At 35.5% G+C, this 27,013-nt stretch overlaps 1 protein-coding gene across 1 annotated transcript in view; it reads left to right on the top strand.

Annotated features, from left to right (window-relative positions):
- Rpn8 (regulatory particle non-ATPase 8) overlaps positions 1 to 27,013 on the top strand; it is a 71,492-nt gene that overhangs the window by 18,923 nt on the left and 25,556 nt on the right. Inside the window, exons 2-4 of the mRNA XM_090387881.1 lie at positions 5,142 to 5,338; positions 8,363 to 8,455; positions 21,669 to 21,766. Coding sequence (XP_090244007.1) covers positions 5,164 to 5,338; positions 8,363 to 8,455; positions 21,669 to 21,766 — 366 coding nt within the window. The 5' untranslated portion in view covers positions 5,142 to 5,163. The remainder of the gene's footprint in view (positions 1 to 5,141; positions 5,339 to 8,362; positions 8,456 to 21,668; positions 21,767 to 27,013) is intronic.

Here is a 27,013-nt window from a genome sequence, read left to right as displayed (position 1 = left end):
AGTGCCAGAGAGACCCAATATTTAAGCAACTTCTTATTTAAACTACCATGTTCTGTTAAAAGAAACATTCTATACAGATTTTTGATTGTGCCAAACACAATCAAAAGCCTTTGAAATGTCAACAGCAACTGCTTGATTTTTGCCAAACTTTTCCATTGAATTTATCCATAGATGGGTAACATAAGCCGGTATATCACCAGTGGTTTGATGCTGACGGAATCCATACTGGCGATCATTGATCAGATGGAAGATTTCTAGATAATAGATTTTTCCATTACTTTAGAAGTAGAAGTAATTGCAGTGGGATGATAATTGGATGTGAGGGATTTGTCACCTTTTTAGGAACTGGCTAAATATCAGTATATTTCCAAGCAGAAGGAAAAACACCTGTGGAATAAGAAAGTGAAAAAAGGTAATGCAGAACAGGAGTAAACTTAGCACAGGTTTTGAGAATAAGTGAAGAAATACCATCAGGACCTGGCATTTTCTTGGCATCAAGACTGAAAAATTCTTCTGGCATCCTTTTGATGGAAGACCACAGGAGGCATTGAATGGAGTATACTAGCAGGTCACCTTTATATTTGGCTGAAGCGGCAGTACAGCCATCTGGCTTTGAAAAAGGTGGGAATAGAGATGTGCAAAAGTTGCAGCTGGTAGCTTTGGCAAGAGACCAGAATGCTTGACTACCATTTGGACAAGAAGCAAGTTTTCTACTCTTAGACTGTTTGAAATCTAGTTTGGACCGATTAATAACTGCTTTACAATTGCTGCAAGCTTTGATATAGGAAAATGAACTTCCCTATAGGAAATATAGGAAAATGAAGTTCATTTTCCTATACTAAATCTTATCAGGAAACGAACATGGAGATTTGGTCAATTGCGATATGCTACATTCTTATCTTGAACAGCCTTAGCACATTTATTGGAAAACCAAAGTTTAGATAAAAGACGAGATTTTAAGAAAGGATTTCATCCCTTCAAGAATAATTTCACTGACACAATCAGAAACAACGATTGACATCAGAAGATTTGAACAGTAATCCGACCAAGGAAAAGAAGATAAGATATCTCACAGACCATCCTATTTTGCATCTGTAATGCCAAAAAACATGAGGTTGAGAATGGCAATGAGAGAATAGCTTCATTGGAGAAGAGACCATCACCAGGTTGTGATCTGAGGTGCCTAGCAGACTACTCACCTCAACCATGTACTTAGAAGGGTTGTTGGTAAGAAAATGATTGTGTTGGCTGTTTGATCAGGTTTGTCTGGTATTATCATAGTTAAATGAACAGTCTGTGCAAGTTCATTAATAATTGCAGCTGGAGTTGTGAACATCAAAATCACAAAAAAAAATTACTTCACTGTTAGGAAAGTTAGACTGGAGAAAGTAAAGTTTCAAAGAGAGGAAGTCAAAGAGTTCCAAGTGATTAGTGGAGTTGGGAGAATGATAAAGGCAACAGATGAATTTGACAGAATGTGGTAGAGAGATTTTAACCCAGAAAAGATCGAAAAGAGGAGATTGCAAATTACTAAGTCTCTAACAGGAAATATCAGAATGGACATATGCACGCATACCACCTTTGAAGTGAAAGGAATCATGCAGCAAATAATTTGGACAACTGAGATGAGCATATGGTTGAATCAACTGATAATTGGGATTTTCTCAGAAAAATGTGTGGTGGCAGACCGAGTGGAAATGGACATCGAGATTGGGGCTGAGACCACATGTATAGTATTTGTGAAATGAATGAGGAAGTGTTTGGAAGGTTTAGATCCTTTCACAGATAAGTTTGTTCTGTTAGTTTGACAGTTCATGATGTATTCAGTAGTAATAAAAGGTGGGAAGGACACGTTGCATTATGTAATGAAATTTTTGGATATGGCATTTGCATTAGCATTAGTAGAGGCATATGATGCAAGAAAGCAAGCTTATGCAGCATCAGCCAAAAAAAAAAAAAAAACGCTCCCATTTCACCCCTCCATTCGTTCCAAATACTTGTCCAGCTCAGCCTTAAATTTATTTAGGCTCTATCAACTTCCACAACAAAGGATGGAAGTCTCTTCAACCAACCAACTACCCGCTGGCTAAAGGCAAACTTCTGCACATCTATCCTACAACTGTATTTCCTCAATTTGAATTTATGCCCTCTCAGGTGATTATTCTGAGCAAGAGGAAGAATCCCATCAGCATTGAACATGCTCAAACCATTCAGGGCTTTATGTTCAGTCTGATGGACTACTCTATCAGATCACCTCGCAGGTGCCTAGTCTCCAGACACTGTAATTTGCAAAACTTAAGCCTTTCTTCGTAAGAGCAACCCTTTGTGCCATTCACTAACCTTGTTGTCCTTCTTTGTACTCGTTCCGACAGCTCTACATCCTTCTTAAAATGAGGCCTCCAGACCTGTATACAGTACTCAAGGTGTGGCCTGACCATTGCCTTATACAAGGGGATAATCACCTCCTTATCCCTGCTAGAATATACTGCAACATGGCAAGAATGTACTCGGCTCCTTGGCATAACATGGCCTCCTCCTCCCCCCTTTCACACTACTCAGACGCCCCCATCACTATCTGACAGAGTGGAGGCAGCAAGATTATATTCTAGCTGGTCTGGAAGCCTCCAATAAAATTGCCAGTAGGTTCAGTCTGATGGACTACCTTGCAGCCAGCCTTCAAACATAAGGAAGATTAGATCTTGCCATGATGTCCATCATAACCTCAGAAAACATCAATCATACTGCATGATGGAAGAGATGGGAGTTTGCCAGAGCTTTCCTCTGGAGGCTAAACATGGGTTCCACCACTTCAAGCACCCAATAAGCAAAGTGGTGGTGGTTGATGAGAGTCATCTACCACCTAGTATTGCCTGGTAACAGAAGTTGTGTATGGGTGCCTCCGTAGCCAGGTGGGCAGGAGCAGCAGTTCGTAGCACACGCTTCTTGATTAGACCGGGGTTCGAGCCCGTGACCACCGGATGCTGTGAAAGGTCAGGGAATGCCCATCGCATATCCCAGGAGCAATATGGCCTTATTTGCTAATGCTCCTAAAAAAAAATAAATAACCGAGTTGTATGTGACATTTGCTCTTCATTATGTATTATAGTCATTGACGTTTACTATTAATGTCGATGAGAAAAATGTAGCTGCATACATTAACACAAAAAATAAGCTTTTACATTAATTTAACTGTTAAGTAGATAAAAGTAGTACCCAGCAGAGATTATTTTGAGTTTTTAACTATTCATCAGTTGCATGGGATATCTGATAGATTGCCACTCTTTTTCTTTTCTGTTATACCTTAAAATTTGGGAATGAAATCATATCCTGATCTGTACATTTCTCCACTAATTTTCTGTTGTCATGATGCAGTGTTTTTAGTTTTTGTTTTGATTTACTAGAATTATGAGAGATTAGCATTAGCAGAGGCATATTTATTTTTATTTCGTATGATGTGATCAATACATGAAGGAACCAGTTTTTTCTTGCTTCCTTCGTATATCATGGCCGGGATATCCAACCAACCGGTTGGTTCGGCACCATCGTGATATCCAGCCCGAGGCGGGAATCGAACCCGCAACCTTTGGGTTGCCAGGCAGGCACTTTACCTACCCGGCTAGCCCGGTCGGCAGCAGAGGCATATGATGCAAGAAAGCAAGCTTATATAGCATCATCCAAAAAAAAAAAAACCTTCCCACTTATCCATAATTTTTTTGTTTGTTTAGCATATAACATATGCTGTGTGACTGCATCAAAGTTGTCTGGAATTAGCTGAAGTGGACAAACTTCTCTCATCCATTAACTGTAATTTGTCTTCCCTACCTACTCCTCACTGTAGGTAGAGCTAGATTATAGGTAATATATTTACATCAACTGCATTTTCATATCCACCATGTATATTTTTCTAAAATTGGTTTTTTTCAAGTGATTGGGGTGGTTTACTAAATGAAAAACTGGAAAATTAGGAAAATATGTATAATGGAAGATCAGTGAAGAATATTCATACAGCGCAAGAAACTTCAATGAGAAATGGGATAAATTATGTAAATAATAATTAATAAAAAACCGTTTTCAGTTCATGAAAATTTTTTTTTTTTTTTTTTTTATAATTGAAGAATAACGATGAAGGCTAGCAGATGCTCTTTTTTGCTTCCTTTTAGGGATGCAACTGACATAGGTCACAAGTTCTATTAAAAAAATTTTTAAAAAAATTAAACCTGCTATTATGAATAGGATATTTTTTATAGTGTTATAATGATATTGACCAAAAAAAAATTTCAGTAGTATTTATAAACATCTATGCTATAAGAATTTAAATTTCTGTTGAACTATAACATCATTTATTAACATGTCTCCCACACCATGCACATCCCAAATAATGTTGCATCCATCTTTGATGCACTATACCATTCAAATATCCTGCCTCTTGATAAGGCCATTTCATCATATGTTTCAACAATAATTTTTACTGTCGTTAACAAAATGCAAAATTTTATAGATATTTCAAAAAGCAACTTTCTGAAAAAACAATGTAAATTTATTTTATAACAACAGATAAAATATAACACTTTTGTGCATGTGCAGCCAAAAGTTTTTTCTTTTTCAGTATTCAACTGTTTTTAGCACATTCAGTCCTGGAAGCATTTTGATTAACTGTAATTTGTTAGATGACATTTGGCTACATTTCAGTTCTACCATATTTCTTTGTGGTTGTGTATATTTTATGCTTGATTCTGCTCACTACCATGAAAAATCCACAGCCCATTGCTAATAGGATAGATATTGCTGAGCACTGCATGTATCTGCCCTGTCAATGAAGTTATTAGTTGTCCTCTTGCTGTATATGGCTCTTCCCAAAGTATACGCAGAAACTTTGAGAGACAGCTGTAGCCCTGTAATTTTATACCCTTGAATCCACATGCCAGTATAAAAATAATGTATCATTAACCAAATGCTGTAGGTAGCTGTCACAGCAGTGAAGTTTTTACTATTTCTCCTGCCACACTGGTATTTTGGAATATAAACCGAAACTTTGTAATTATTTATTTTTCTAATTATAGAAGTATCATAATTTTTATTCTCCTTCTTTAACTCTCTTGATGTCAGTAACACTTTGTTAACAAGTGCTTTTTATTTTTCAGTTATAAAAACAAATAAGCAAGTATGCCAGGAACAGAGTTGCCTATTTCCAAGGTTATAGTCCATCCTCTTGTTCTGCTAAGTGTAGTTGATCATTTCAACAGAATGGGAAAAATTGGAAATCAAAAAAGAGTTGTTGGAATTCTTTTAGGATCTTGGAAAGGAAAAGGTGTTCTAGATGTTTCAAATAGTTTTGCAGGTAAAATTTTTATTGGACATTTTAGAATCTAAATAGGCTTAATGCTTAATATTAACTTAATAAAACTAATGTTAATAAAACTAATATTAGCTTAATAAAACTAAAGAGTTGAGTTTTTTTTCCTTATGAAAGTTTTACTGGATCCTTTGACCTATTTGTTTAGTTCAGACACGAGTGAATTTTCATCCATCTAAACTTTCAGTTTGTAAAGCATTTCTCTGTGATAGAAACTCTAATTTGTATTTTATCGTTGATTAAGTTAATTCTGGTGCTAAAATGCAATTTGTTTTGTAAAAATTTATATGAATGACCAAAGCATTTTTGATCTTTTTTACTGTCATAATTTTTCATAGTTGCATTGTGAAAGCTGACTATTTGTATATACCACTTGTTTACTTAAATATTAATTTATCAACTATATTTCTTACTGTTTTCTGTATAAAATGTTTATTTTATTGTCGTTCACAGAAAAAATATCTTCCAAAAAGTGCCAGTAAGTTTGGCCAGTCAGTTGCCATGAAAAATGTGCTCCAATATATAAATGTATTGTGAATATATTTGAGTGTAAACAGCACTCAGATTTATTAAAGAAAACATTTCTTTGCCTCCCTTTGATTTCATATTTATATATGTATAAATATGAAGAAGGAAAATAATGATTTCATTTATACAATAGTAATAAATAATTTTTATTTTCACAAGTTTGCAACTTCAAGAATGATGTTCCAGTGTTTTTCAGTAGAAAAAAGCCTCCTATATACGTCAATAATTTGAAATGTCAATAATCCTAACAAGCCAGCATTTATTTATTTATTTTTATATACTGGCGGTTATTGTGATTATGTTTGCGAATTGAATTTTGATTCTATTAAACGGCAGTTCTAATAAGTGATAATCGGAGGAAATTATCCACAGGCTATAGAAATGAAGATATAAAGCACAAACTTGCATTTTTATTACCTTACTAATTAACAAAATTAAATGATATGTGAAAATTAGAAAAATATTATCTGCAGGTTAGCAAAATAAAAATAAATTTATGCTTATGAACATAGCTTAATTAATATACATACAGTACTAACTAAACATAACACTTGGTAATCGGTTATTAAACTCACTTCGTAATCTGATATGGTTTACCAACGATTTTATTCCGAATGTCAAGAAGTATTGTGAATGAGAAGGCAAAATGGGCAAGGTCTTTCTTATCCTACAGTGGAAACATTGAACAAAATAGAAGACAGATTCAAGGTCATGTTTCTTCCATTAAACATTGCCGCACTCAATCAATTAGCATTAGTAGAGGCATTTGATGCAAGAAAGCAAGCTTATGCAGCATCAGCCAAAAAAAAAAAAAAAAAAAACCCACTTCCACTTCACCCCTCTGTTCGTTCAAAATACCTGTCCAGCTGAGCCTTAAACTTATTTAGGCTATCAACCTCCACCACAAGGGATGGAAGTCTGTTCCACCAACCAACCACCCGCTGGCTAAAGCGGGTCCAGGGAGTCGTCGAAAAGTTGAAGAGAATATAAAAAATGTCTTGCGTCATTTACCTTTAGCAGAAAGCATCGTTGCATTTTTAAAAAGCTCAGTCTCAAGGACAGCTGGTACATGTTAGTTGACACATGGGAATCACTTACTGCACAGAATTTTAAAAATGCTTGGAAAAAACTATGGTCTACTGCAGAAACCATAGGAGATGAGCAGAATCGAACTGAAGGAAATGAGGGACAAATACTGAATGAGATGAGCAACTTGTTTCAGCCAAACCGTGAGTTTGAAGATTGCAATGAAGGTGATGCAAGGGCGTGGATGGAAAATGATATTGATGCAACAGGGTTTCCTGTTTTAAATGAAACGAAATTGTGAAATAAAAGAAAGCTCCCAAAAATGATGACGGATGAAGACTACTGAATGGGTTGAATGGGTTGAGCACGCTGAATTCTGATGGGATCCTTCCACTTGTTCAGATTACGAACCTAAGGGGGCATAAATTCAAATTAAGAAAAGACAGATGTAGAATAGATGTGTGGAAATTTGCCTTTAGCCAGCGGGTGGTTAATTGCTGGAATGTGAAGGTTAAATAAATTTAAGGAGGAACTGGACAGGCATTTGGAGGGAATGGTGTGATTTTTTTTTTTTTTTTTTTGGCTGATGCTGCATAAGCTCATACACTTGCTTTCTTGCATCACATGCCACTACTACTACGAAGAAAATGACATCAATACTGGGCCTACACATGCTGAGGCATTCGCTGTGCTATTATAGACTGCGATAGCTTGGTACGAGCAACAAACTGAATGCTGTCCAGCTCAACTACTGTTTTGCTGCAAAGAGTGAGAAAGCAAAGAAACAAAGTTCGAAAATGGTGCAGCAAAAAATAAGTAATTGTTTTCATTAAGCCTATACATCTGTGTTATTGTGACTGAAAGTTCCATTTGTTTTGTTACCTATGAATAAAAATACGTAAGTACAACTTAGTGATTTTATTTACTTAACTTACTAAACCTCTGTTTTTTTTTTTTTTTTTTTAAGTCTCCAAAACGGCATTTTTGAAAATCCGACCAAATTGAAAGTCTGAACTACCCCCAGTCCCAATTAGTTCGAATTATCGACGCTCTACTGTATGTATATAGGGTGTTTCCAAAGTATGAACAGAAAAATACAAATACAAGTCTGTATTTTCAATTTTAAAATTGACAGTTAGGAACCAGTTCTGTGAAACTGTTACTTTGAGAATCATACAAGAAATATTTTATTGTATGAAGCCCTGTAGTACTGAGGTGAGGTGTAAGGACACCTGATGCTTGCAAGATGTGCTTGTAACTGATGCAGTATAATACCTTATATTAATAATGTTTAATGTGAAAACTAGCATTTGCACAATACCACCTGCATGGTTTGTACTGAAATGTGCAGGTGTATGGCTGTATCTATGGTTATAAAATATATCTTGTTAACTGATTTCATCATTTTACTTTTTTTTTGGTGTGTTTTTTTTAAATACTATTAAATATTTTTAGTTCCATTTGATGAAGATGATAAAGACAAAACTGTGTGGTTTTTGGATCATGACTATCTGGAAAATATGTACAGCATGTTCAAGAAGGTTAATGGTATGCCATTTTATGTAACTTCTTTTGTTATCATATATAAAATATATATGAACAGAAATCTTATAATTGGGATAATTTTTGTTAATATGATTTTAACTTATATGATTACATGATTTTAACTTATTATAATAAGTTAAAACCATGGAACATAAGTGAGGATGAAATAAGCTAAAAAAATGTAAATGCCTCTTTTTCAACCATCTAGTGCATGGGACAATATGACATAAATAGTAGGTTTGTTGTATGATAGAATATAAACCAGGACATAATGATGCTCAAAAAATATATACAATGGATTCCGGTTATTTGGGACACATCGGGACTAGTGCAATTTGGCCTGATTAAGCGGCTGCCCCAATTATGCAGAGTTTCATGTAAATGGTTAAAAATACAGTGGACCTCTGCTTTATGATTGGTTCACTGTACAATCAAATCACGATGGACTCACCATAGCAAAATACCATTCACTATAAAATATGTAGTAAGTGCCAGTCTTTGTGATCGTGTTTGTGAATTGAATTTTAATTCTATTAATTGCTGATTCTAATAAGTGAAAATAGGAGGAATATTATCCACAGGCTCTAAAAGGTAAGATATGTTAAGCACAAATTTGCACTTTATTACCTTACCAATTAAAAAATTAAATGATACATGAAAATCGGAATAATATTTTCCACAGGTTAGCAAAATAAAAATAAATTTATGCTTATGTGCATAGCTTAATTAATACTGTAATATGTACATACTAATTGATATTTCTGTTCACTGGCTTTTTTTTTTTTTTTTTTTTTTTTTGGCTTGTAAAATTTAAAACAGTTAAAAAGATAAGCAATTAATAACAAAGAACATGGCACGCACAAATTGCAACTAACACGATACACGCAAGTGAGAACAGAGTAACCGTTACGAAGCTTAAAAAATAGAAATGAAGAGAATATTCTGAAAATTTGTTTTTTATATGATTGAAGAGAAAGAGGAAACACATTTCACCATAATAACGTAAAAATCCACAGAATTCCAGCTGTCGATATTATCACAAGTGCAATAAGATAGAGTTTACTACCCGTTTATAATAGATTGCACTAACAGAAAAGCCCAATAAACTGGAAGCTGCTAATTGTTTTATGGTTGTGACCTCCAGAAATCTGACCGGACCACGTGGTGTGGTCAGGCACAATCATAGGGTAATCTCAAGTGCTGTGGTCTCCTGCCTCGATTAAACAACATGTTGTCCCAATTAAGCAAAGAAAACTCTTGCTATTAGCATTAGCATTAGTAGAGGCATTTGATGCAAGAAAGCAAGCTTATGCAGCATCAGCCAAAAAAGAAAAAAAAATAAATAATAATAATAAATAAAAAATAACCACTTACACTTCACCCCTCTGTTCGTTCGAAATACCTGTCCAGCTGAGCCTTAAACTTATTTAGGCTATCAACTTCCCCGACAAGGGATGGAAGTCTATTCCACCAACGAACGGAACCTATTCTCTCGATTAGGTTCCATTCTTTAAGATTTGTCCCAAATAAATGGCTGCCCTGATTAACTGGTGGCCCAAATAACCGGAATCCACTGTATAATAAAAATAAAAAATATAGCTAAGTATCTGACAGTAGTAAATGGCATTACATACCATGATAACAATACGAGTGTGTCAGTTCTGATCATATTGTAGGATAGCAGCATCCATAATGAAGAGGATACAGGTACTTCTGCTATGGTTAAAATTGGGGCGCACCATAAAAATAGATTGCCTTGAACCATAAGTGGAAGAGAAATTGTGTGAGCAATCAATAACATGTCAAGCCAGCTTTTTATGTTGTATTGTGCCATGCACTAATTAGTTGACAAAGAGGCACTTTGCCTTGAAAACTTCTTGTTTGTTTATTTATGATTTTAATTTATTTTACTCAGTATATTTTTATCACTTTTAGTATGTTGTTTGTCATTTTAATTTATTTTTACTTATTTTTGTATATTTATTTTTTTTAATGTTCAGATAGTTGTTTCAAGTAATTTTATTATCGATTTATAGCAGGAATTCCCAACAGGTTCGATATTGAACCCCCCCCCACCCAGGGTCAATTGTCTTAAAAGAGGAGTCAATACATGCCAAGGAGTCAAATTTGGGTCCATGGGCTAATTATATAATATCATCATCAGCCATTTTCAATCCACTGCAGGATGAAGGCCTCTCCAGCAACTTTCCAGTTCCTTCTGTTTTGAACACTGGCCATCCATTTACTACCCACAAACTCATGAATTTCATCTATCCATCTCCGCCTTTGTCTTCCAGGTTTTCTTCTAGCATCTCTTGGGTACCATTCTGTTATTTTCTTAGTTCATCTGTCATCATGTCTTCGAGCTATGTGTCCTGCCCAAGACCATTTTAGTTCTTTAGTTTTGATAAGAATGTCCTTTACTTGAGTTTGCTGTCTAAACCATGCGTTTCTCTTCTTATCTAACAGTCTGATTCCCAATATAATTCGTTCCATTCTTCGCTGTGTAGTTCTCAGCTTCTCTTCCATTCTTTTGGTGAGTGCCCAAATTTCATTTCCATAAGTCATGGTGGGGAGTATACATTGGTTCATTATTTTATGTTCCAGACAAACTGGGATATTGCTCTTCAGTATGTGACTATATTTCCTGAATGCTCTCCATTCCAAAATTTATTATTCTCTTGACTTCCAGCCATTTATCATTATTACAGCTAATAACTTGTCCCAGATAAGTATGACTCCACCTTTTCAATTACTGCTCCTTCAATCATTATTTCCCTTTCTGTGGCATACTTGTTCATCATTACTTTTGTTTTAGCCATATTCATCTTTAGTCCAAAATCCTTAATAACTGTGCATAACTGATTAAGATTTTCCTCTAATTCTTTGGGATCGTGGCTTATGACCACAATGTCATCTGCAAATCGTAAATGGTTTAGGTACTCTCCGTTCACGTTGACTTCTTTCTGCGACCAGTCTAATCTTCTGAAAGCTTCCTCAAAGGCAGCAGTAAACAGCTTCAGAGATATTGTGTCTCCCTGTCGAACTCCTTTCTAGATTTAAAATTTCCTACTGTCTTTGTCTAGTCTAATAAAGGAGGTAGCACTGTCATATATTTTCTTCAAAATTATAATATATGGGGTATCTATGTCTTGTCTTTCCAGTGCCCGAAACATTGCCTTATGCTGTATAGAGTCAAATGCCTTTTCATAATCCACAAATGCCAGGCATAATGGTGTTTTATATTCATTTGCTTTCTCCATTAGCTGTGATATTATGTGAAGGTGATCAATAGTTGAGAATCCTGTCCTAAAGCCAGCTTGCTCTTTCGGTTGATTCTCATCAAGTATTCTTTCTAATCTGTTAGTAATGACCCTTGTGAACAACTTGTAGATGTGGGATAACAAGCTAATTGGTCTATAACTTCCAATTTCTGATTTATCTCCTTTCTTATGCAGCAAAACTATGATTGCATTTTTCCACTGCTTAGGTGTCACACCTTTTCGGATGCACTTTGTGAAGACCCTTGCCAGTTTTTGTGTTATGTCTCTTCCTCCCAATTTTACCAACTCTACAGTAATTTCATCTTCCCCCGCGACTTTCTGATTATTCATTTTCTTCAATGCATGTTCTACCTCATCAGGAAGAATATCAGGTATGTCATATGTGTTGCTACTTTGCAATCCATCTTCCTCACTGCTGGCATCATTCCCTCGCTCCTTTTATAATTCTCTATATTAGTCTTCTGCTATTTGAATTATGCCCTCTCTGCTGTTTATAAGTACACCATTGCTATTCTTCAGTTTCAGTATCATTTGTCTTTCTGTATTACTGCTCATGGCTGCTGATTTAAATCCTTTGTTTTCCCTTAATGCTTGTTCTACTTTTCTTGTGTTAAATCTTCTTATGTCCTCTCTGAGTCTCTTTCTAATGGCTTTGCATAACTCAGTATAGTCAATTTTCTCCCTGTCAGTGTTTTTCTTGCTCTTCATTTGTCGTCTTCGGTTCATCATGACAAGTGTTTCTTGACTAATTTTTTCTTCTTTGAATTTCTTTTTCCCTATAGGTTTCTTGGGCTTTATCACTTTCAGAAAGTTGTAATATTCCTCGTCGATATCTTGGTCCTGAGCAGTCTGCAGAAGCTAAAACCTGTTCTTAAGTTCCAGTACACACTGCTTTTTCTCTTCTGTTATTTCAAAGACCTTTGTATTATTTACTTGAGTCAGTTTTTTCCTTTCCTTTCGGTGTACATTTCTTCAACCTCTTCATCATCATGGCTCGATGTTGGTGCATAAATCATTATAACCTTTAGCTTGTATCTCTTAGAAATCTTGAGTATTAGTCTTGACTCCCTTGGTGATGTGCTTTTGAATTCCAAAATGTTGTTTTTAAAATCTTTATGGACCAGAAACCCAACTCCACCTTCACTCCTTTCACTGTTTCCATTGGTGTACAGCAGATTTCCACTTGATAAACTTATAAGTGATTCATTTCTTCTTGTTGTTTCAACCAAACCGATAATATTCCAATTCACATTTTCTAATTCCTTTTCCAGCTCTAATATCCTGTCTTCACCGATGAGTGATCTTACGTTATAACAGGCTAAGTTCAGTTTCCGTGCATGGCAGCCTGGTCGTACCCAGAGAGTCTTAGCACCCTCTGCTTCCACTCTGATCCTCTTGCTGCCGTAAGAGGGGGAGTGAAAGCTGCTGGGGACTGAGGGCCATTTGTTTTGTCATGCTGTCATATACTGGAGGGTTTGGTCTTTTCCTCTTCACACTGACCAAGCGTCTTGAAGAGAACCACTCTACACGTTCGTTGCCACTTAAGTGACATAACAGGGCTTACCATTGAGAAGGTGTGCATGAGTGCATTTTAGGGAGGCAGGCCAACCAGACTTCTCCTAAATCTTCTGTAATAGAGAGATATTGGATCCATCAGTGTTTTAGGCTGAGTGTCTGATAACACACAGGATACCTGTTCCCCCTCTAAGCCCCATTATATAATAATAGTGTTATAATTATTTTACATTTTTTAATAAATAATTAAGTGTTATCAACAGATTTTTCTTATAATCCATCCATAAAATTAAAATGTGTATTTTTTGGATAAAGAGGGACTAATGAGGAAATAATGCATTTTTTTTTAAAGGGGATGGCAGTTAAAAAAAAGGTTGAACCCCTGATTTACAGGTTGTAAGGCTACCATAATGCCTAGACATTACAGTGGTGCAGCAGGGTTGCAGATCTAATGATGATTGATGCTGAAAAATTCCACTGTTTTGTGTAGAGTGGCTTGGTGAAGCAAATATTATAAAAACATATGTATAAAGGAGATCATAAAGAATAAAACATTATATATTACTTTACATCAGCTTTATTGAACACAGAAAATTAATGAATTCTGATGAAAATACCCCACTAAATTTATTAACTAGTATAATTTCATGAAATATCAAAATGATATGTTGCACAAAGAATGTGTGAGAAGAGTTTTGAAAAATGTTACTAATGAAAATAAATATTTTACACGAGGGCTTGTTTTTTGTTATCGCAATAAAATGAATAAAATATTAATGCAATAAAATTAATACAGATATTCTTTTGCATAAAGGGCATTTATTGAAGATCGTTTAGATGCTGTGCATGGATTTATAACATCTGGGTTATCTTTGTGATAATTTTCCTTCTGCCAAAGATCACAGCAAAGTATACTCCTTACAGATGAGATAATGTTTAATACGTTATACAATGTATATTAGTATTAGTAGTAGCAAATGATGCAAGAAAGCAAGCTTATAAAGCCTCAGCCAAAAAAAAAAAAAAAAAAAAAAAACTTCCTGCATTACCTCTCCATCCCCCTTCAGTAATTTAACTAGTTCTTCCTTGAATTTATTAAAACTTCCTATTTGTACAACCACGGATGGAAGCTTGTTCCAACAATAAACCACCTGCTGACTGAATGCAAACTTCCACATATATATCCTACAACCATCCTTCCTCGGTTTGAATTTATGCCCTTCATGTGTGTAATCTGAGCAAGAGGAAGAATATCATCAGCATTGAGCTTGCTCAATCCATTCAAAACTTTAAATTGCTCAATCAGATCACCTTGCAGGTGCCTAGTTTCCAGACACTGTAATTTTCAGAATTTCAATTTGCAATTTTAAGTCTTTTCAACTGCAATTTCACAGCCCATCTGCTTAATTTTTCTAGATCTTGTTGCAGTAGTTTACCTTGATTACTGTCATGTATATTATGATAGTTACTATTAAATATAGGTGAGATACACCATAGTATTATTGTGTTAGGGTAGTTAAATATACAAGAACAGTAAGTCTTAATTGTTTATATAGTAATGTTAGAAGTGTCGTCAATAAAATGAGCGAATTCGAACTGCTGGTTAAAACAAGTAACGCGGACATAATAGGGCTTACGGAGACATGGTGCCACGCGGAAATTGGGGATGATGAGTTTCAGTACGGCTTGTATAATGTATTTAGGAAGGATATGATAGATAGAAGGGGTGGTGGGGTAATGCTTCTTATCAGAAGCAGCCTGAGTGCAACGATAGCTTTCCCGGATTCAGATGTTTCACATGCTAGTATAGAATCTGTATGGTGTGAAATAGTTGGAAACAAAGGTATAATGCGAGTAGGAGTAATCTACAGACCAGGTGATTGTGAAGATTATCATGAAAGCCTCTACATGAAAATGGAATGGGCAAGTAAGCGTCAATGTCTTATTATGGGTGATTTCAATTTGCCTCTAATTGATTGGAGTAAATGGGAAGGAAACTCGACATGGGGAACAAAATTTTTAAATCAATTAGATGACTGTTATTTGTATCAATATATCAGGGAAAGTACTAGAGAAAAGAATATCCTAGACCTCATCATCACCCATGAATCAGATGACATAACAGGGCTGACAGTAGAAGAACCAGTAGCAGGAAGTGATCACGGAGTTCTATGGTGGATGATGATGAGAGAGGTAGCAGCAGTAAAAGGCAAAGGAATGGGTTTTAATTTCAGAAAAGGAAATTACGATGCCTTAAGGTACTACATGGCCTCTATTAACTGGGTAGATATTGCACAGAGAATGAATACATTTGAACTGTGGTATGCTTTTAAAACATTAATCACAGATGCCTTGAATGCGTATTTACCATTAAAAAAATACTCCACGAGGAGGGTTCCAAGTTGGATGAATAGTGAAGTTGCTACATTACTTGAGCAGAAAGAGGTGGCATGGAAAGGTTACAGAGCAATAAAAAGTACCGAAGCCTATAACAGCTACAAGATGATCTGTAATAGAGCCACAGAAAAGGTTCGACAGGCAAAGGCAGTTTATGAGAAATCACTAGCAAACAGAGCAAAGAGGGGGGGGGGGATAAGGAATTCTTCACATATATAAATGCCAAGAAGAGCAGGGCAAACCAGATCGGACCTTTACGTAAGGGAAAGGGGATAGTATTAAATACACCTGTGCCATTGCAGATGAACTCAACAGTTATTTTGTTTTGCATCGATATTTACAAATAAAAAACCTTTTGTGGCAATGGGAAATTGCAGGAGCGAAGTTGAAAAATATGTAATTAATGATATTGAAATTTTGCAAGATTATTTAATGAAAAAACTTTCAAGCCTACAATCCAGTAAGGCTCCTGGAGTTGATGGAATATACCCTATAATCTTAAGGGAGGCGGCAAGTGAGTGCATTGAACCATTGAGTCTAATTATGCGAGCATCACTAGATTCTGGGGAGATTCCCTTGGATTGGAAAAGTGCCAGTGTATCTCCCATATATAAGGGTGGCTCTAAGAGTGAAGTGGGAAATTATTGACCTGTCAGTCTGACTTCAGTGGTAGGGAAAATCATGGAGGCAATGATCAAGGGTGGAATTCAGGATCATTTGGATCGAATTGAAATTCTCAAGGATACTCAGCATGGTTTTGTAAAGGGAAAATCATGTTTTTAACAAATCTGGTTCGCTATTTTGAAAGGCTCACTCACGAGCTGGATTTAGGGAATAATTTCGACATTGTTTATTTAGATTTCGGCAAAGCTTTTGACTCAGTCCCACATGAGCGGTTGCTTTATAAGCTGGAACAGATTGGAATCACTGGGAAAATCCTTAGATGGATAGCAGGATGGCTTCAGGGCAGGAGGCAGAGGGTTGTGATAAATGGCTATTCCTCAGATTGGATTGATGTAAGAAGTGGGGTTCCCCAAGGATCAGTATTAGGACCACTGTTGTTTTTAATTTTCATAAACGACATCGATGAAGGGATAGAGGGCATGATGTCTAAATTTGCAGATGATGTTAAAATTGGTAGAGTAGTTAATGATCACTGTCAAGCTGAGCTTCTTCAGAGAGACCTAGATAGATTTCAGGAATGATCAGAAAAATGGCAGCTATGCTTTAATCCAACAAAGTGTAAGGTATTACACCTGGGAAACGGTAATCCCAAAATAACTTATTCACTTGGTGGAGTTCAACTAAACCCAGTACTGGAGGAAAGGGACTTGGATGTTACGATATGGTCAGACATGAAATTCTCTGAGCATTGTAAACAGGTTGCAAGGAAGGCCCATGGTGTCCTATCAATGATCTATCAAACTTTTGCAAGTAGAGATAGGGATGTGATAATCCCATTATATAAGGCTTTTGTTAGACCACACTTGGAATACTGTGTTCAAGTATGGAGAAACCTAAAGAAAGATATCGAGCTTCTTGAAATGGTGCAGAGATGGGTAACTCGCCTGGTGAGATTGGCAAAAGGGCGTCCTTATGAAGAAAGACTTTGAATATGTGAGTTGCAGAGTTTGGAAACTAGAAACCTTAGAGGAGATTTGATTGAGGTGTTTAAGGCTCTGAGAGGCATCAGTAAAATGAATGAATAAGTACGAAATTTTCAAGATTATAAATGATGCTAGAACTAGGGGGCATAAATTCAAGTTATGGGGGGAAATGTTTAGATTGGACTGCAGGAAGTTTTATTTTAGCCAGCGAGTTACAAATTACTGGAATAAGTTGCCTACATGGATGGTAGAGGCTGACAGTTTGGGGAAATTCAAAGGTCATCTGGATAATACCTTCAGGTGAGGGAAGCGCATAGGATGATAGGTTTAATTTCCTTTTCTTTTATTAATTATTATTATTATATATATATATTTTTATCATTGTTTTATTCGGGGGGGGGTGGTTTAGCATAAGCCATAGGCTTTCTTGCACCATGCGGCCATTACTAATGCTAATACTAATAGTGTAGCTCTTAAATGAAAACTACAATCGTAGTGTAAAGGCATCAATCATTTCAATTGTATCTCATATTGTGATCATCCTTCTCTCATATAGATTTCGCATCTCTCATATTGTGGAAATAACTTCACAACTGTGATGGCATGTTTCATTACCAGGGTACCTGCTCACTCACTGATGATGAAGCCAAAAAACTTCGAAACGATCGTCTGGGTGGTGGTATCTCCTGAGAATAAATAACAGTAGTCTTCTCTACTAGAGAAGCATTATTTATTTGAAGTAGTGCAATACCTGCTATCTTGTTGTGAAGGCAAACCACAATATGAGATTCAATTAAAATGATGCCATTTACACCACTTACATAGTTCAAATTTATGGGTTAACTATGGTGTGTCTACACCGATATTATATAGTTAATTACCAAAACCCATAAAGATTATGCCTTGTGCATTTCTTGCGAATATAGTATTATTACATACCTTTTGGCATTTCTCATATTATGGGAATAACTTCAACTGGATTGTCATGAGTGCAATACCAGGGTACCTGCCCAGCCACCGATGAAAGGCCTACAAGCTTTGAAACGGTGCCGTCTGGGTGGTGGTGCCCATTGAGAATAAGTAATAATAGTCTTCTCTATTAGTGAAGCGTTACTTATTCGAGGTGGTGCAGCACATGGCAACTCGTTGTGAAGGATGGTCACAATATGAGATACAATTGAAATGATGCCTTTACACTATGATTGTAGTTTTTATTTAAGATTAAGTACAGTTGTGCCCCCGTATCCGCTGATTCAGTTACCCTCAGATAACCACGGTAAAAAAACAAAAAACTTAACGCGTACTGCTCCCGTGTCCAATACGATGCTTTCCTTTATTTTTTACAATGTTGCGTATGGCTCGATCACCAACATTATAATGGTTCTTTAGAGATTTAACGTATAGATTTAGAGATTGTGTGTACTGTTTTCAAACCTTTGAATAATTTGAAGTTTTTGTTTAATTTGAAAGCACAACTCTTGCATTTGCCCATCATTTTCACAATTCCTAAACAAAAAAAGAAGAAAAAAAGTTACTATGAAAAAAAAAAATTCCGACATCCCTGACATAAATAACAAAACAAAATTTGCCTTTTGCGGTGCGATGGAACACAACAATTGACACAACACACTAAATCAAACTAAACATTTGGTCTTGAAGTGTCCTGGTAAATAAATCGAGAGTCTGCTGTACTTTATTATTACTGTATTTAATGTTGGTAGTGTCTTACTGTGTGTTTAATTTATCAGTTAAACTTTATTATATACGTATGTATGTACAAGAAAATCATGTTATATATATATGGGGTCAGCAGGTATTCGCTTATATCCGTGGTTTCAGCCATCCACAGTAGGACTTGGAACGTATCCCCTGCAGATACAGGGGTCTTACTATATGGTGTAACTTCATAGCAACCTTGATTCATCACATAGACATAACTGTACTAATGGTCATTGCATTAAATACCAAATTGTTGGATTAGATACGAAAAGCTTGTGTTCATTGAAACACTCCTCATTTAAGTAAAGACATATTTGAAATTATCTTATCCCCTTTGAGATTTGTCAAATTAATTTGACATTAACAAACATGAACTTTGACTATTTAATTGAGAAAGTTTCAGTCAGCATTGTATTAATGTGGTGTTGAGGTATAAGTGCTGCAGTTTTAATTTTTTAGCAAAAAAATTATTCTTCAGTCTTGTCCATCAAAGCATATGACTTAGAGCAATGAAAATGCTTTGTTTTGGAGGTAGGGAAAGGCCAGAGCCAATTATCTTATGAATTATCATGTCTTATTGCTTGATCTGTTGTGTGTGTCGCATGCTTGTGTGTACAGATTTAATTGTAACTAGACATAAGAGTACCACAGGAGATTCCTTTGTGTGCATTAGATGCAAATAGACTGAGCAGATTAAGCAAAAATTTGCTATTTTCATGGACAAAATTGGATGCTTTAAAAAAAGAGTTAATTCTCTCAAAGGAATTATATTAGGAGGCTCATCAAATTCTCATCTATGATATGTGCTTAGAGTTAGAAAGATACAAATTAATACTGGTATATTTTTCAATTTAGTACATATATTTTTGCATAAATGTCCATCGTTGCTCACCGTTTATAACCCAACAATTTGTTCTTCTTCGTCAGATGAAAACCATTCATGGGATTCATTGGGAGTTATGCTTTTGTGTTTACTTTTTTGAGCTCTTGAAAAGTAAACTTTCAAGATTGCCATTTTCTTACAGCAAATTCTTTCCATTTTGAAACATTGCTTATAAAGAAACCTGTTTGCCAGTACAGTACTAAACAGGCAATAAGGAATGGCTCGGTCACATAATCAAAGCCTCTCACATACACATTATAGCATTTGTAAGGCTGATGTCATGTCTTCATCTATAGCATAGGTGATGACACTCAAGTTTGGGTTGGTTGGATAACTTCATAAAGCAGTACTGTATACACATTACAGCTTTCTTTAGTTTGCTGTGTAATGTAATAAAGTATCACTAACTTTTGGAAGAATGAGCAGAAATGATTGAATTAAAAAGCAGTAGTGATTATTAATAAACTACTAAACAAGATGTACAAATTCCTGGAATGCTTGGGGGCCGTGATAGTGAATTTTACAAATGCACATGAGCTACTGGTAGTGAGTTTCTGATGGAAGTGGGCTCTGTGGAATGAATTTGTAGAATTTTGAAGATAAAGTAAAAATGGATGCTTTGTATATTATTCATTATTATTATTAGCTATATGGTGCAAGGAAGCCTGAGGCTTATGCTGCACCAGCCAAAAAAAAAAAATTCCCGAGTTACCTTGAGAGAGAGAGAGAGAGAGAGAGAGAGAGAGAGAGAGAGAGAGAGTGAGTGAGTGTCAAAAGTAGAAGGGAATCACCAAGAAAGAGAAGAATGATGATATACAGCTCAGGACCCTGGGTGTGCCAAGCCCATACTCACCAGATGTGAGCCCCTGGGGTTATAAAACTGTTTAAGTATTAATTTGTTTTTATTTTGATTTGATTGTGCAAAATGAGCGAAATTATTGTCCAAATGAGATCAAAATTAAAAACAAAATCATGACACGATCACATGATTCAGTTTCATCAATTTATAGATAAAAATTCCAGAGAATTGATTGTTTTACATTAATATGCCCAAATTGGACAACTGACACTAACGGATACAAGTTTTTATTCCAATTTTCAGAGCTCCTTTCTTATCTCTGTGTCTTATAAACTATCTATATAATATAGGTGTAAAAACACCATAGACTTATAAACTATATACATAATTACTTGGAAATGCAGATATGGTAATGCCTATTTGCAGATTTATAGATAATTTGTACATAAATGGATGCATTATGCAAAATTACCTTGAAATGTGTATGTATACATATATACTCCACAGAACCCACACATGAAAAACATATGTACATAAATACCAGGGCCGCCGCAAGTGGGTAGGCGAGGTAAGTGTCACTTGCGGGCAACAGTTCAAGAGGGTGCTGAAATGTTTTCAGGTTAACGCTTATCGGTATTCAGCATTTAGGGAGGCAAATTTTATTTTGCTTACTAGCAGCACATAGGAACGCAGCGCTACTGATACGTACTCACAAAACGATTAAACATGGGGTATGTGGAAATGTAGAAAATGATTTGCCACACTGGAATATGTGGCAAATCATTTTCTAGAACTGTTGAATAATATGATTATTTCTGGGCTTTGAGGTTTACTAACTTTAACGATTTTCATAACAATAAGCCCCAACATATGCTTCCATTAATAGTACAGGAATAAAGCTTTATAAGAGCTTATTAATTAGTCAAGTCTCAGTAAATTATTATTATTGCTCCCATTATGATAATTATAGTTTATAAAGTAAACTGAAAGAAGAAAAAAAATTTTCTTTCAGCTCGTGAAAGAATAGTTGGCTGGTACCACACTGGTCCAAAGTTACATCAGAATGACATTGCCATCAATGAATTAATTAGAAGATACTGTCCTAATTCTGTAAGTATATAATCATACTGAAGTTAAAAGTTTAGATTATAGCAAATTCTCTCTCTCCAACTCACACGAAAACCTTGTTGGTTGCAACTTTGCTGTTCACTGATTTGCAGTAAGTTTTTGAGATACTGTTTTCTGAATTGTGGACAACTGTTTTGTCAGTTATTTCCTCTTGTGATTTTATTGCCTGGTAAGGCCTGTCAGTCAATCATTTTGACCAATATTATTCGTTATTACAGAGCGTGGTAATAAATTTCATACGGCAAACTTGAAAAAGATCTATTAAAGAATATCGCTAGTGCTAGAGTACTCATTTGTTTACCAAAAATCAAAATTTACAGACAGTTGTATATTATTCCAACCTGTAGAAAAGGTAGATTGACAGTTTGCAAATTATGACATTGATACACAGGTGTGCTTAGAATATATGGTGAAAAGGCTTATCTGATGTTTTTTTAAATGACTCTTTTTTTTTTTTGCTGGTAATATCTGTCAAGAAATGAATTGTTACAACACTATCATGCTGTATAAAGGGTTGTAACAGTTCATTTATTGATGATGGAAAGGCTTTTAGATTTATTTACATTTAACTTTTATTTCTATATGCAGGATTCCTTGGCATGTTGGTCACAATTTGGAACACTGTCTGACTTTACTCCTGCGCTAAGTTAATGTGATGTTTAGCTTTCATTGCTGACAGGGTTAATAGGTACATTATGTTATAGGTGTCAAACTCAAATAGAAAACGGGGGGCCACTAAACCTTATATGAGGATCAGTGCATGCTGCATATTGACTTGACTATGCATTGGTTTTCAGTATTTATATGTATTTATATTTATGAATACAAATCAGATAGAAACTATAGATAAAAATAAAACATATAATTTTATGTTTTAATATCGAATAGATTCAAAATTAATTTAATATTGTTTGCAAGAAACTGTATGAGCTTTTGTGATAATGCAGTTTTCGGTACAGATGATAAGAGCTTATTTGTTAATCTTGTCCTATGTGAAGTTTTAATCGTCTTCGGTAGTGAAAATAACTGCTCGCAAAGGTATGTACTACCAAACATAGCTAAGATTCTCACAGCAAGCATACACATTTCAACAAAATGTCTTGGCAAGTAAGAATAAAAGTCAGGAACATAATCTTCACCACTTCTCTTTTAGCACTGTGTTACACTGAACTTCAACAAGTTCCATTTGAATGTTACCTTTCACTTTCTCAACATCAAAAGAAAATGAAGTGCTAAATAGTAAAAAATTGTTTTCACACATCTTAAATCCTTCAAATTCAAATATTAATTCCTCAATATCTGAGGCATACTTGCTGAAATTACAAGAATCAAATGAATCTTGATAATTTTTACATGTAGGAAAAGGAGTCAAATCACAATTTTTCAGTTGCCTTTCCAGAAGTCTTGAGTTTTTTCTTAAAAGCTTTAACACAGTCATACATAAACGTTACAACCTGATTTCGACCCTGAAGTTTTAAGTTCAATTCGTTTAAATGCCCCGTAATATCTACAACAAAAGCCAAATCCTGAAACCATTTCTTATCATTAAGTTGTTCTGGTGACTCTCCTTTCATTTCTAAAAACATTTTGATTTCTTGGTGTAGTACCCAAAATCGATTCAAAACCTTCTGACAGGAGAGCCAGCGAACTTCTGCATAATAAAGTAAACCTTCCTGTTCACTTTCAATTTCCAAGAGTAATGAAGAAAACTGCCATTGATTCAAACCTCGGGAATGTATAAAATTCACTGTTTTCTTAACAAAGTTCAGCACATGTTCCATTCTCACTACTTTTGAGCACAAACTTCCTGATGTATAATGCAGTGAACATGATGAAACTTTTTATCAGGTGCAGTTTTATTCTGCTTAGCCAATAATTTAGCTATAAATCCATTTGTCTTCCCTGTCATTGCTACTGCACCTTCTGTAGATATACACACACTAGTTTTGATAATGGAAGGTTATACTTTTCTAAAAGTCCATATACTTTCTTAAAAATACCTTCACCTGTTGTAGTGTCGTTAAGAGAAAGAACATCAAGCAATTCTTCAGTCACAGTAAGATTTTCATCACATGTGCAAATATATTACGCTACTTCAGCCAGTCCACTAATATCAGTACTTTCATCGACCGCGATCAAATGAGTCAGACAATTTTCCATTTTTTTCTTTTAAGATTTCCACTGATGTCAGTGGCAATTTCATCAATTCTTTCCGCAACAGTATTTTGCAATAATGAAATGTTCTGAAAGATTTTAACTTTTTCAGGGCAAAGAATTTCAGCGGTTTTCACCATACACTGCTTTACAAATTCACTTTCACTAAAACACTTTGAATGTTTAGCTATGAGTTCTGAAATAACTTAACTAGCTTTGACCACACTGTCACTGTCTTCATAAATTTTTGTAAATACTTTTTGTTGTTTTTGAAGTGTAGATTTCAAATTTCTTAATATATCTTCTCTTATTTTGCCCAAGTATTGATCAAACTCAGAACGGTGTATTTCGTAATGGCATTTTAATTATATTTCTTGGGGACACTAATATTGAGTCTACAAATTAAACATAAAATCTTGTTGTTTACTTCAGAAAAGAAATAATCTTGTTCCCATCTTGTCTGAAAAATTCTGTGTTCTTGTATGAATCTTTTCTTACTGCTCTTAGAATGTGACATGACTGATACCCTTCCTATAAGATTAAATTAAAAATAAATAAGTTTGGATTGATTAAATGAAAATTGGTGATGGAAAATAATTTCATATATTTAGTTATAAAGAAATGTATAATTTTCTTACCTTACATAAATTGCAGTTAAGACTCGTAGAGTATAAAACCTACAAAATATCATTGCCTGCATACTGTTTAACATAGATTAAATTTCTGAATTGAAGAAAACTTTCACAAAACCCTACCCTGCTACTTTGCTTATCCACCGCTAGTCTACTGATAGGGAGTGACGTTCAAGGTGCTTCTACCTGGAGAGGGAGAGAGAGAACATGCAGTGAGTGGGGAAGTGTGCTGCCTTACCTACTTAAAAGGCATGTATAAACCAAAGTCCAAAGAGAACTTTATGATTTTCAGTTTTAAAATGAAATACTATCAGTGTTTTATTGTATTTTTATTATTTTGTTGAATATTTCCCAATTAAATTTTAATCTGGTTCAGGCTGCACTCAGGAGTGTTGTGGGCCACATGTTTGACACCTCTGCATTACTTTATACCATAATCATCTACAGCCAGAAGACCTATGGATTTCTAGATGTTATCTGGTTATAGAGAATTGTCATATAAATTAAAAATTAATAATCATTGACATAATAGTAATTGTCTCTATATTTTTGCATGCACTGCAACATAACCTCATCATAGCCTTGCTCCTTAACCTCTCATGTGGTACGTATGCTTGTTAATATAGTGGAATCCATACATGGGTGCACTGGGTCTAATGAGCATCCTATCCCCGGTGACTTAAAACTTTCCCTGTCATAATCACTTGGTATAATACATAGTATTAAAAATTCAACAAATAATCTATAATTAGAAAGCAGATCTTTGCAAGGAAAATTGCAGTGAATCTTGAAAGAACATTTGAATCAGGAGGAAATGATGTAGAGGAGTCAGCAGTAAAAAATAAGTGATATAATGATTTCTAAGAAGTGTATATTAGAGAAACTACTCAGGCTGAGTTAGTGGCCTTCGGGAATAGATGTTATACATCCTGTCATATTAAAAAAGGCATTGGGAGTATATAAAACTTAATAAGATATATGATTTGAACCACAGACTGGTGAGTTTCACTTCTGCGCTAGGCAGGATCATGACATCTGTAGTTAAAATCTATTTATGCACCAATGTGGCCCTCAGAGGACTGGGAGGAGTTCCAACTTCATTGTAACTGCTTTATTGAAACTGATAAATCAGGCAACAGTTAACAGTGTAAAGTGTGTTAGTTGTCTGATGGCACCGGGGGTTTCTCTCATCTCCGCGTTGTATTCTTTGTAAGTGACACAGAACTCTGTGGAGGCCAGAAATTTAAAAAGTGTGTGTGGGGAGTGGTTTGTTGTGTAGTGTTATGTTCTGTTGTTTCTCTGACCATTTAGCCGTTGGGCCCCTATTGGGACCCACCGTTGCCCACACTTTGCCACTAGGAGGCAGGTCAGGCACCCAGTAGATTATTTAAGTACTCTGGCAGGTCCTGCCACCTATTTGATATTAAGAGTAGGAGACCGGCAGAATTACTTAACAAGTACAGATCACTGTTGAAAAAAAGCCGTGAATTAGGGTTGAATTTGAAAGTGGCTGCAATTCTTCCCAGACACGATAGGAGGGAGTATATGATGAGAGCCCTGTCGATCAAGTCGGCCCTGGAAAGATTGTGCAAGGCTCAAGGGGTAGAATTTTTTTCAGCCTGGTCTGTACTTGTTAACAGGAGAGACTGCTTCTACAGGGATGAGATACACTTAAATAGAAAGGGTGCAAGAATATTTGCTGATGCTATCGAGGCAGTGTTAGGTGGGTCGGAAAACTGCTAGATTGGGGGGATACAAGGACTAATAGATTAACAGTAGCCACTGGCAGAGGTGAAAGTGATTCTTGCACTGCTTCTATTGGAATGAGCCGCAGCCTGGAATATAAGATACAGGATATTTCAGAGACTGCTGGGAATCATTGGGGTACAAGTAAACACATGGGTTGTGTTAGGGTAGCTAAGAAAAAGAACAGGTGCTTGTATACTTGCGTGTACACCAATGCTAGGAGTATAGTAAATAAATTTGATGAATTTGAGGTATTGCTCAAAACATCAAAAGCAGATATTGTGGGGATTTCAGAGACGTGGTGTCACACAGATATAAGGAATGCAGAACTGGAATTTGGGGAGTACAATGTCTACAGAAGGGATAGACAGGATAGGAAGGGAGGAGGAGTTATGCTATTAGTTAAGAAATACATAAAATCCAAGGAAGTGAAGCCAGACATTGCTGGACAGTGCAGTGTCGAGTCAGTTTGGTGTGACATAAGCATTGGGAGATTAAAATTGAGAGTAGGAGTGTGCTATAGGCCTAATGACTCTGATGAGTATAATAAGAAATTGTATAGGGAAATAGAGTGGGCCAGTAAATCAGAGAGTCTTATAATGGGGGATTTTAATTTCCCAGATATTGACTGGAATTTGGGGGCTGGTCAATCACACACTAGCAAGGCTTTTGTGGATTTATTGGATGATTGTTTTCT

This window comes from Mastigoproctus giganteus, chromosome 13, assembly GCF_048544385.1.
Source record: "Mastigoproctus giganteus isolate SK-2022 chromosome 13, ASM4854438v1, whole genome shotgun sequence".
In the NCBI taxonomy this organism is placed as follows: Eukaryota; Metazoa; Arthropoda; class Arachnida; order Uropygi; family Thelyphonidae; genus Mastigoproctus; species Mastigoproctus giganteus.
This window is presented reverse-complemented; position numbering and strand designations above follow the sequence as displayed.